Source organism: Atta colombica, unplaced genomic scaffold (assembly GCF_001594045.1).
Source record: "Atta colombica isolate Treedump-2 unplaced genomic scaffold, Acol1.0 scaffold109, whole genome shotgun sequence".
NCBI lineage: Eukaryota > Metazoa > Arthropoda > Insecta > Hymenoptera > Formicidae > Atta > Atta colombica.
In genome coordinates, this window is record NW_017259194.1 from 27,982 (window position 1) to 41,819 (window position 13,838).

The 13,838-nt window shown below is 29.5% G+C and overlaps 1 protein-coding gene across 1 annotated transcript in view; it reads left to right on the plus strand.

The window, feature by feature from the left end:
• The window catches only part of LOC108693737, a 29,570-nt gene extending 16,142 nt beyond the window's left edge, over positions 1-13,428 (plus strand). The window contains exon 13 of the mRNA XM_018202852.1: positions 11,423-13,428. Coding sequence (XP_018058341.1) covers positions 11,423-12,842 — 1,420 coding nt within the window. The 3' untranslated portion in view covers positions 12,843-13,428. The remainder of the gene's footprint in view (positions 1-11,422) is intronic.
• Positions 13,429-13,838: the final 410 nt, after the last annotated feature.

The following is a 13,838-nucleotide window of genomic DNA, read 5'->3' on the forward strand; positions in this document are numbered from 1 at the left end:
CTTAATATATATACATTTTAATTGTCCACCTTGAATATCTAAAAAACCGCATTAAAAAAAAAATATTTCAGATAAAAATTGTGTAGCCTGTATATATGTATCGATAGTCACAAATTAGAAATTCTTTAAGATTTTGCATGGCTTCATTATAAAAGAATTTTCCAATTTGCTATCTAACAATAAGAAAAATCCTGTATTTAAATCTTTTATAACATTATTAAAGATATTGAAATAAAAAAAATTATACATTTTATATAAAATATACATTTTACATAAAATAAAAAATTTAATAAATTTATGATTTTTAATTGGAATTTCAAAATGATGATCACCTTTTTTACAAAAAATATCAAAAAAAGCCATTTTTGAATGTTAATTTCAATTATCTTGGAAATCTGACATGCTGAAATTTTTTTGCTTCACTTTCACCATTAAAAACTATAAGAAAACACCTAGTCCAGTTCGAATAATTTTTTTTTATTATAATTAGTGTTATTAATATAAAAATAAAGATAGTTTTGTATGAAGAATAAACACAAGCAAAGCTAATATAAATGCGATCAGAAATTCCACAAACTCAATTTGCACTTGACTTTCATAACTGAAAAAGATTCAAATCCAAAGTAAAAACATTTATACTTGATTGATATCTCCTAATAAGTACAGTATCGCTCAAAAATGTATTATCTTTAAGTTTTTTGGGCATAACTTCTATCAAAGTGAATCGGATGCGCTTATACAGTAGATACCTGATAGCAGATGTATTTTGTACGAGGTGCAACAGCGATATACAGGTCAGTATGATGAATTGCCTATTCGTGCAGGCACGCGCGTTTGTTCACAACTGTGTTAGTTTAATCACTGCGTTGATATAATCACTCGCATGTCTTTTTCGCGTATAAAGTTTGTAGCATCCGAAGTTTTGATATATTTGACGAATCTCCGACTATTATATACCAAAATAAATATTGTAAGATTTGTTGATGATCATTTCTGTCATCATTTTTACAGTGGATCTTTGTTAGTCGACTATTTTTTGCACATATGTGCTAGCTGCTTTTGTACTGTACATAAACGTTTTGTGTAAAAAATAATTTAACTCTTTGAGGGTATATGAAGGATACATTTTTCTTTACGTAGAATTCAGTTGAAATTTGTTACTTGGGAGTTTTCGGGATTGCTGATTACGAATCTGATTTCAGATTTTCGAAATTCAAAATCGCCATCTTGGATCTGCCATTTTGAATTTTAAAAATCTCAGGTCAGATTCGTAATCAGTGACCCCCAAAAACCCCCGAATAACAAATTTCAACTGAATTCTATGTAAAGAAAAATGCTTCAAAGGATCCGCCATTTTGAATTTTTTAATTTTGACTTCAAATTCGTAATCAGCGACCCAAAAAACCTCTCGGATTTTATTTTCGGTTAATTAGCTATTGATTAGTCACAATCACATTTATTGTTAAAAAGGGATGATTTTTCTAGTTTGTTCATTTATAAAATACATTTTCTCAACAATAGAAATGTTTTCGCGATTTTTTTAATAACAACTGATGTTTTACAAGATAATAATGTTCTTTTCATTGCAGTAATATGTTAGAAACTGTATGAAACACATAAAAAAACTGAGATTAAAAAGGGATAATATATATGTGACACTGTGCCGCAAAGAGTTAAGTAATAAAATTATATCATTTAATTTATATTATAATTTAGATCGATTATGATAGATTTTTTCTCGTAATAAAGAAGATATAACACCTAGGATTTTCTTGATAAAATTTATTTTATAATTTATATCATCACTTCGATTTCCGTTTTAACGAATTGCTACGGAAATCTGTCACAAATGTATCAAAATTTCAGACGCTACAAACTTTATACGCGAAAAAGATATACGAGATTATACCGACGCAGTGATTAAGCCTTATATACAGTTGTGAATAAACGCGCACGCCTGCATGAATAAGCAATCCGTCATTCTGTATACGCTGTTACACCCTGTACATAAAGTATAATGATATTTAACAATATACACCATGATTTTTTAATTTTTTAATAATTTTCTCAAAATCGCTTTTATACTTTCTTTGTCTTTTATATTGCAATCATGACCTTATTTTTAGTATTGGATTGTCTGGAAAGTTCGTTCCGATTAACCTATATAATTTAATAAATGTATACTAAAATTTAAATTTTCTGCGTTTCAATTTTTCTTCAACATCGGCACGAACTTTCCGGACAACCCAATAATTAGATTTAGTGTTTTACGTTATGGCAAAAATCCGTAGTGCTTGAGATATGATGAAGACGAACGACAACAGAAAGCAAAAAGTCACAAACAAAACTGTATGTATAAGAAGTTCGCCCAACATCATGATTGAGCATCCAAATCAATAGTAATCAAGTTTCTTAAACATCAGAAGAATCAGCGAAGTGTTAAGAAAAAGAAGAACGGACGATCACGTTACACTACTTTTCTCGTCAATCGCAATATCCTTAACATCCTTCGCATATTCGCAGCAATTCAAATCTCATAGTGCCGGACATTGCTGAAGAAATCTCGACTTCTAAATAGTTTGAGCCATTCGTACAGATTGTAGGCTGTCGCCTACAGGCCGGAAGATTGTGTAAATGGCGACTTATGAAGGAACTATTTATTTTCGCAAAGAGTTGAAGGGGCGGTGAATCAAGTGGGCCAAAGCACACCTCAACTAAACATCTTAACAATGGTTTGATGTATTCTGGAGCAATAAAAATAAATTCATGTTATTTGATAATGATAGTATAACATGTATTCATCGCTCCAAAAAACATCAGGCCATCGTTGGAGTGTATTTTGGAGTGCATTTTATTTGTGTCTTCCATTTTTGTGTGGAAATGGTCTTTTCAGGGAATCATCGTTCACACAATATTCCGACCTGCAAGCGACAATGTATGATCTACGGATGAATCAGACTATTCTCAGAAATTGATATTTCCTTAGAAATGTCCAGCACCATGAGGAGATGTGGGTTACTGCGGAACATGCTAAGGATATTGCTATTGACGAGAAAAATTGTGATTGGCCGCTCTTCTTCTTCTTGATACAGCTGTGCTGGATTTTTTAAGCTTAAGAAACTAGATCATTGTTGATTTGGAGATGCCAAATTGCTGGGCGAGCTTCTTGTACATCTATTTTTGTGGCCCTTTAGAATAATTTTCCATTGTCCATATCTTGAGCATCTTTGCTACAGATCATGGATCTTTGCTATAATATAAAATTAAATCTAATTGTTAAAATTAAATGGTAAAAACAATGCAACATGAGAAGCAAAGAAAGTACAAAAATGTGATTTTGGGAAAATTAATAAAAAATTAAAGAATCGTGGTATATATATTGTCAAATCTTATACTTTATGTACACGCTATATGTACACCGGCAGGAATGTCCCCTGGCGTTCGGTATTACATTATATCATATTTTATTTATTTATTTTATTATATGTTCTTATATATAATGTAAATTTAATTTTGCAATCTTGCGATACAAAATATTAATTTCGTTTGCACACTGCAAATTTATAAATACATGCAAAGTTATTACAATGAGGCTCAAAATTACACTTAATGTTGTAATTACAATGTACAAAAAATTTGTTGCAGTATTAAAAATTGTTATGCATAATTACCACATTCTGTGCATAATAAAAGTATTATTATGAATATTGGCGAGCAAGAGATACCAGGATATCTCACTCGTACTTTTACCAAATGTGCGAAACAGCGAAAGGACATCACGAGTCGATTACGCTTTCTCTCTCAATCGTGCGCCTTGGGCAAAATAACAAAACGATCACTTACTGCTTTCTTCCTTCGCGATCCTCGTCTCCTCTACGTTTCCAGTAACACATACGTGTGCTTCGGTATGAATGTATAGCGCTACGGGGCCGAACGTCAGGGAACACCATTCCTGCCGGTGCGTGTACAAAGGTGCACCTGTTACCATCGATTATGTATCTTCAAATGAGGTGAAAATTATAAAAGTAAACAAATTTATTAGAGTATTCATAATTTAATTGGTCAATACCTAGTAACCTTTGCTCACTTTTAATTTTCATCTCCTTTCAAAATCCACAATCAATCTCCAGATGTCTACTATATGAATTTGAGTGGCTTTGATTCACTTTAACGGAAGTTAAAGTGTTATGCTAAAAAAAGTTATGCTAAAAAAATTAAAGGTGATATATTTTTTTTAGGATTGATCAAAATGGTGTTTTTTTTTAAATTCAGTTTTTGTTTAATATATGTTTTTATGTTTTAAACAGCTTTAGAAAAAAATCGTATTTAAAAAAACACGTTTTAAACATGGAGAAGATTATATTAAGATCAGTGTAGATATTATGGCTCTTTTTAATATCTCCGCTAAGTGGTGAATTCTAATGATTTCTTGTGGAATTATTTGGGTAATTATTTATATTAGGAGAACCTCCTTCCCCCCTCCAAAACTTTAACCTTGACGTGTCATCATGTCCCTGCGAGTTTCATTCCATCTCCCTCCTCCTACCCTGTCAAAGGATGTTCGACTTTCCACGCAAAGCAATACTGAATTACATACAATAATGAAAACATATGCTTCTTCATAAAGAAAGAGGTGAAGTGGAACTCGATTCGCGTAAAAAGTCGTGCACTTCTTGGCAAGGGGAAGGTGAAATGAAACTCGCTTCGCGTGGAAAATGGAACGCTTCTAGGCAGGGAGGAGAGGATGAGGTGAAACTCGCTTCGCACGTGAAATATATTTTAAAGCAGAAAATTTCTGTTTATTATAGTAAAAAAGAGACATCATTTTTCAATTTTTTTTTTATAATAACCTTTTAATGAATAACGAGCTAAAACTTGGAGGTCATTCAGAATCATGACCTTGACAGCATATGTCATTGATCATTGGAGAGGCTCTCCTATCGTAAATAATTACCATTATTTGTTTAATAGCTGCCTGTTATACCGTGATCATGCCAATATATAATAATGAGCATTTATTATAATGCATTTTTACTCTCAACAATTTCGAAACGTTTTTAAGATACATTTTAACATTTAATTACATATACTTTCTTAAACTTAATTATTATCACATGTATATTACACGAATATATGTATATTTGTGTTATTTGTTATTTAACATTTTATTTGGCTGCATAACATTTCGAGTTATGTACAATTAAACAATAACATGGCATTGTTGGCGTTTGGCTAATGTATAATAGTTTCCTAAACATATTCATTATTGAAGGCTTCTTTTTCGAAGTTTTCAAAATAATTATTCTTTGAACTGATTGTAGATTTAGTGTTAATCTATAGTTTACGTTACACGTATTATAGATTTTTATTGTTGAGTTACCTATATACGCATAAAATTATATGTATATACACATGTGTATGTATGTATGTATATATATATATATATATATATATATATTTGCATACATTCTGCAATACTCTATTTTTTTTGTTAATTTTGTAAAATATTGTTTTCTAAACAAAACTAATTTTTTAAGACTATTTTTATAAAAGACCACATTACAATTCATGTTCATCTTCGAGCCATTATGCAATGTCGCCACATTTTTATTGATAATATCCTAGTAATAAATATTTCATAAATTTGAGTTCAGAATCGAATTTTCAAAAGAAATTAAATGGAAAAAATGAAAAAATAGAAGCCAGGCGTGGTAATCGTTGCGTGAAATAATACACAAATGTAACATAAAATTCTTTATTAAATGAACATGCTTACATGTTTCGGGTCATTTTTGAGACCTTTTCAGAGACATAATTACTATTATAAATAGAATATATAATGATGACTAACTTGTCATAGTGAGCTCCCTCCACCGTACTAAAAGAATCTCAATATTAGAATGAAACAAATGAATGTTTATGTTAAAAATTATTTATCAGAGATGAACTATGAAAAAAACAACTTTAAAGAATTTAAATCATAATAAAAAGAAGGAATCATTACGACAGCAATCGATCATATCGCAAACAATTAAGCACAAATTATTTAATCAAAAACTAGTTCTTGATTTGTCGACCAATCAGTATCAAATTTATCTTAAAACGTATTGGGTTGTCCGGAAAGTTTGTGCCGATTTTAAAGGAAAATTGAAACGCAGAAGATTAAATTTTAGTATATCTTTATTAAATTATATAGGTGCCATTCTGTTCTACAACCTTTTTCCATCTTTCAGGCAACTTCTCATCCTTCCAGAATCTCTCAGGTTTTTCAGCGAAAAACTTTTCTAAGTGATTTTTTTACCTCGACCAAAGAATTGAAACTTTTTTCATTAAGGGAATTTTGTAATGATCAAAATAGGTGCAAATCAGAGGGCGCGAGGTCTGGTGAATATGGTGGATGGGATAGAACATCTCAAGAGCTCCAACAACTTTTGTCGAGTTATCAAAGACACATGAAGCCGCGCATTGTCCTGATGAAACACGACGCTCTTCCGATTCGCTATTTTTGGACGTTTTTGTTTAATTGCTGTCTTCAATTCGTCTAATTGGGAACAATACTTCTCTGAATTTATCGTCTCTTGTTTGGTAAAAGCTTATAATACAGGATCTCTTTCCAATCCCACCAGAGCATGACCTTCTTTGGATGAAGACCGTCTTTTGGGCTAAAGGTGGTTCATTCCGCTTTCCCCAAGATCTTTTTCGCTCAACATTAAATGAATTGTAAATGATCCATTTTTCATCCCCCGTCACTATTTGCTTCAAAAATGGTGCCTCCTCGTTACATTTATAGAGCGAGTCGCAAATGGAAATACGATCCATCAGATTTTTCTTCGTTAAATCGTGGAGAATCCATACATCAAAACGGTTTATGTAGCCAAGCTTCACAAAATGCTCGTGAATGATGGATTTTGATATATTCAACATTTCTGCTAATTTATGTGTCGTATAGCGTGGGTTATTCTCGATCAGTGTTTTAATCTGATCTTTATCTGTGGTAGAGGGCCTATCCGGGCGTTCTTGATCTTCAAGGTTGAAACCTAGCCATCATCACCAGCTTTAAACCTAGCAAACTACTTCTGCACAGTTCTTTCAGCTACAGCACTTTCGCCATAAACAGCGCATATCTTGTTTGCCGCTTGTATGGCATTTTTGCCTTTCCAGTAAAAGAAAAGTCTAAAATGCACTTTATTTTCTTCCATATTCAAGGGAAGAATAAATATAAAACTGACAAAAATTAACGTATCGCAACCAAATTTTTTTCGAAGTATGCCTGAAGTATTGTCTTTTACGATATGTATGCATGTCATTTGTTTTCAATCGTTCTGATATATTCAGACCTTACGCCACCTATCAAAAATCGGCACGAATTTTCCAGACAACCCAATAAAATACTTCTTTAAAAATAATTATAATTTTAAACTTTAAAGTTAAATTGTTTTTAATCAAAAAGAAAATCGAATAACAACTAATAGTCAAAAATAGAAAGATTCAATTACAATGAAAGAATGATATTGACTGACTGGAACCAAAACATTTATAGCTTGTTAATAATCGAAAAGTAGCCCTTGGGAAATCCCTCTATGTTATAAATAAGATCGTGCTATCTCCTGATTAACAACATTTCTGAAACCAATCTCTTTCTATACTAAGGTCGTTTATCCAAAATTACAACGTAAAATTCTCTCAATCGATCTTCTCATGATCTTCTTGTAACTAATGATCAGTTATGACAAATGAGTAGATGTATTCTATCGAAGTTCCTATGCTCAGTGATTCTAGACTTCAACTATCTATTCGTTTGTCCTACATAACTCGCATCACAGTATTTACAAAAAAATCTTATCTACGATATTCGATTTTACATTATGTGGGAGCGGATCTTTATGTATCTTAACGAATTCCCATAATTTATTAACATTATAAAACGACTTCAATATCGCTATTTAATCTGCCAAATTTTTCGGAAATAGTAGGAACATAAGGAACAGTAAACCATGAATGTGAACAATTTCAACGTTATTATTGCTTTTTTGTTTTTTATTACTTGACTTAATAAAAAATGAAATTCAATGGATAATCATTTTCTAACAGTATATTTATTATAAGACAAAAATTATCAAAATGAAATTTTTGATTTGAAAGCAAAATTTCTCTATCAACTAAGCCCGTAACAGTATCTCTTTTTTAAAAGATCGGATGATGAGATAAAAAATTCAGATATCTATCTGAAAATATTGATTTGTAATATCAATTAAATTCAAATATATCATTATATTATAACAATTATATTATATATTATATTAATTAAGATAACGTCTAAAAAATGCAATCTATTTCCTCCAACCTTCATGATAAACTGAATCCTTGGATGCTGAGAATTAAAAATGTCAAAAATAGAATTGATCAAAGAAATAGATGCCGTCATAATTATATCATCGATATATCTATAATAAAAAGGTGATGGAATCAACGTTAAAGTCTTACTTTCCAATTTTCGCATAACCAAATCAATGATGGGAGACAATGGAGAGCCCATGGGAGTACTATAATTTATATATAACATTATCAAAAACAAAGAAAGTAGAATTTAAAATCAATTGAATATTTTAATAAATTCATCTTTAAGTGAATAACAATTTTTAGAAATAAATTGCCAATAATTATTAATACAATCCATTGCGTAATCAATTGGAACATTGGTAAAGAGACTGATTACGTTCAATGAAATTAAATTCATTACTTAAATGAGTACCATTAAGTTTCTTAACAAGCTGAAAACTATTTTCGATATGGCTATCTCTGTTTTAGGGATAATTTTAACAATTACATGATGTTATCTTAATTGTTACTAATGAATTACTAATGAAATAATTGTTACTAATGAAATTGAATTTAATTGATCACAAACCAACATTTTCGGGTAGATATCTGAATTTTTTATCTCGGAGGGAAAGGGAAAGGGAGAGAGGGAGAGTGAGAGGAGTGGGAGAGAGGAAGGGAGGATGCAAGGAGGTGGGAGAAAGGAGGATGGAGAGAGGAGAGAACAGGAAGTGGGAGAGGAGGGGGGGGGGGACATAAAAATCCGCTCTCGCATAATGTAAAATCAAATATCGTAGATAAAATTTTTAAGGACTGTTATGCGAGTTATGTGGGACAGACTAATAGATAGTTGAAATCTAGAATTACTGATATAGGAACCACGATGGGATCTACTCGTTCGGTCATAACTGATCATGGTTACAAGAGAATCATGAGTTCGATTGGGAGAATTTTATGTTGTAATTTTGGATAAACGATCTCAGTATAAAAAGAGATTGGTTTCAGAAATGTTCAGAAATCAGGAGACAGCACGGTCTTATTTATAAACTAAGATGGAGGGCTTCCCAAGGTCTTCTTTCCGATTATTAACAAGCTATAAATGTCGATTTGTTTTGGTTTTAGTTAGTATCGTTCTTTTATTGTAATTAAATCTTTCTATTTTTAATCAAAAAGGAAATCGAATAACAACTAATAGATTAGTTAATAATTAGTTAATAATTAGATAACAATTAGTTGTTATTCGATTTTCTTTTTGATTAAAAACAATTTAACTTTAAAATTTAAAATTATAACTATTTTTAAAGAAATATTCTACAATACGTTTTGAGATAAATTTGATATTGACAAAGAACTTTTTATTAAATAATTTGTGCTTAATTGTTTGTGATATGGTTGATTGGTGTCGTGATGAGCTTCCTTACTTTTACTGTGATTTAAATTCTTTAAAGTTGTTTTTTCCATAGTTCATCTCTGATAAAAAATTTTTTGTAATAATTTTTAAACATTCATCTATGTTTTATTTTAATATTGAGATTCTTTTAGACAACTTACTATGACTATGAAGTTAATTATCTATAGGGGAAACCGGGGCATCATGAATTACAAGGTATCATAGATCATCGATTGTTTAACATAATCTATTGTAGGATGTTTAAATTAATACTACTGGAATAATACGACTGTTATTTCATTGCCCATAATTTTTATCTAGGTGGCAGTGATTAAGATCCATTATCGAAAAGCATCAGTCATTAATGGTTTTCGTGGTGCAATAAATAATTTTTTAACTGCATAAAAATTTTGATATTGTAGTGGAAGATACATGTATGAAGATAAGGCAAGTTTTTGCGCATTTTATCTTATCTTACTACATTACAAATAATAACCTAACATTTATTTTTTTATCGTTTTCTATTAAATGTATAATTAAATGTCTAATTGGGATACCATATGTCATATATTAAATTCATGTTGAAACGAGATAATATAAAAAGTATATGTACTAAAAAGGCAGTTTATTTTTCTAAGCAATTAATTTTATTTTATTAAAATTATATTTAATTTTATTTAATAAATTTTTTATCTTATATTGGTTACTTCTCATTTGTTTTCCTACAATTTTCTATTGTATTATTTAATAATTATTAGTGTAATTATATTTTATTGTATTAGTGATTAAGAATGTGTAAGTTAATTGTGAAAATACTTTTCGTTATTTCCGTTATTTCTTGTATAATTCTACTATTTTGTATGTGATTTATAGTACCCCTGTATGGAGTACCATGGGTCCTTTCTTAAAAAATTACATTTGTTCTTAAAAACTTAATAAATATTTGCTAAATATACTTATTAAATTTAAAAATATGTATTATATTTTAATTATATAAAAAATGATACAAAATTTTTATATTTAAATGTACTTTTAAGAGCTTGAATTTTTGTAACTCATATTGCTCCGGTCTCTCTTATATTGTATTTATAATAGTAATTTATGTCTTTGTAGAGAGCTAAAAAATGAGAAACATGTAAGCAAGTTAATTTAATAACAAATTTTATGTTACATTTGTACTCGTATATTATTTCGTGCAATGATTACTGCGTCTGACTCTTATTTGTTCTTTTTTCATTTACTTTTTTTTTATACTATAAGGAATCTTTATAAATTAATTATATTTTGTAATTGTCAAGGTTTAAATTTAAATATTAATTATTAACCAAGTTACTGTATAAGATGTGCGATGCTGGACTGGGATGCCATAATATTATATCATCTTCTCTACTAAAAACACATTAAAAAAAATAACATTTTAAACATTTGTTTATTATAAATTATTTAAAAAAAAAGCATTGTTTAATTCAATCTAATGTTTAAAATGTGTTTTAAACATTTGTTTAAAAAAAATGTTTTAAACAAAACGATCCTATTTTTTAGTGGTATTGTACGTTCCATTTTTACCATATATCTTTGTGAATATATTGTTTACATATCGACAGCTGTGACAACTCTCACATAGACATTTTGTTTGTATGATAATTATTATATTGATTATGATTATTTTACTATTTTTCATGCAGATTTAATTTTAATCAACATATGTTACAGACAAAAATTAACGGAATTAGATGAGATCACAAAACGTTTGCAATCACGTCTACATGATGTCACAAACATGGCTTTTGAAGATGAATTTGATAATGATTTTGATATAATTGAATTAAACACTGACAATGAAAATATTAACGATAGAAATGTTAAGATTATCCATTATCCACAATCTACAGTTTCTGAATATTTTAATACTGGAACATTACAAATGTCGAAACAATGTGGAATACAAAGCGATCGAAATGTTGTAAATGTTGACGAAAAGCAAACTTCTTCCATTTTAAACAGCAATTGTAATCTATGTTTTGATTCAGCATCTAATAAAAATAGAGCTATAAGTTTCGAAGTGACTGCTCTTGGATGTTGTTCGAGTTCCAATGCTCATTTCAGCCAACATCCTAGCTATTATCACAATCAGTATCAAAATAGATATAGCTCAACGTATAATTATTTATCGAACAATAATATAGAATATCCCGTGCGAGGTACCAAAGCACATATAAATCACTTGCTTGACAAGCTTTCTTTAGATTTGCCGCCTAAGTCTTTAGAAACGGCTATACCAATAAGAAAAAATATTCTAGAGTTATTCACGAATTTACGGGAACATAAAAATAACTCACAAGACAAAGACAAAAATAATGATGACATTAATACCTGTACAGTGTTCACTCAAACTGATAATGAACAATATGCTAGCTCGAGCACGGCAAATTTTATTACTTCTAAAACAACTATTGAGGAAAACATTTCCATCGAAATGCCTCGTAACAGAATATCAACAGTAATACGTGAGGAATTAGTCGCGGAAGAAAATAACGATGGTGCAATTTGTGATGAATTAACGACTTACTTGGTAACTTCCAACGTACGTCATATGAACTCAGATAGCATATTCAATCCGCTTCTATATCAACATTTGGTTCCAGATTTGCAAATTACAGCTACTGTATCACCGGAAGAAGAAGTTGTGGAACAGCTAGATAATCGATATATAAGAAATTTCACCGTGCACAATAGTGATATTGATCTTTTAAAAGAAAACAGTGTATTTCAAAATGATACAGAATTGAAAGATAGAATAACTGCTTTAGAATGTGATAAAAAAAAAGAATTTTTTGGCTTGACACTTTCAGATATATCAGAAAATATCGATAATAATATTGATGTGACCATCATTTATGAATCTAGCGAAAATGATTTAACATCAGATAATAATACAGAATCGACAGCTATTATGTCATTCGACAAGTCTATACAACAAACTGAAATTGAAATAAAAAATTATTCCATCGTATCTGAATTATCTGGAATATCAAGACAAGCGCCTGAAGGTGGAAATCCTACAGAAGAAATTAAAACATTGTTAGGAACAAAGCAGCAAAATTATATCCAAGATATATCAACAGACAACTAAATATTCTGGAATATTTACGAAATTTGTAATAAATTAGATTAGAATATAAAAAATTATATAAGTACATTTTCCATAATATAGCGTAATTATACTTTCTTTATAATTCACCAAACTAAATTCTGTGAAACGAATAAGTATTAAGGAGATCTTAAAGCCGTCTATTACTGACTAAATCGTAATTTTTATATAACAATTATTTTTTTCTTTTATAGATTTGAAAATTCTTTTTCAGGATTAAAATATACGCATTAATACGTATCTGTGAGGTAGAATTTATGCCGAGATAAAAAATTTTTCTTAAGATTTCAATTTCGAAATTTTTTGTCGAATAAATTCCACTTCGCAGACATATATAATATACTTTAATGGTGGAAAAAGATTTTCGAATCTGTAAAAGAGGAAAAAAGATTACAATTTCGCAAACTCAGAATTATTTGTGCATGTCATACGCTTTTGGAAAGGTATCACTTGGTACGTACGACCTATAAAATTTCTGTACTAAGAGAATTATAACCTGAGGTGACAGCTGTAAGAGTTCGAATAAAGTGAATTTTTAATTTTTTCCCTATTTTCTCGTCAAATTTAGTGTGGCTGGTGTTTTTTTCGTGTGTTTATTGTAAAAGGATTTGATAATAAAGCCAATTCGAAGAAATTGGCAATCTGTAATTGTCGGTAATTCCTGTTGATTTAGGATCTTTTTGATGTCAATACTAATGTTAAATATTTTCATCAAATTTTTCATTGAAAAAAATTTGATGATACATTTCTATTTAGTATCTAATCGACAATCTCATATCTAATCCGAACATCTAACTATTTAAAACTGATATACTTAAATAAATTAATGTTTTTATTTAATATAAAATTTTTATTTATTATATGTACATGTTTTTTTTTCATTGAAGAAAATACATTTCATTTCGAACTGAGTCAGAACTATTACTGACTGATGATTGTGTATGTGTAATAATAGTAATAATAATAATAATACTCATG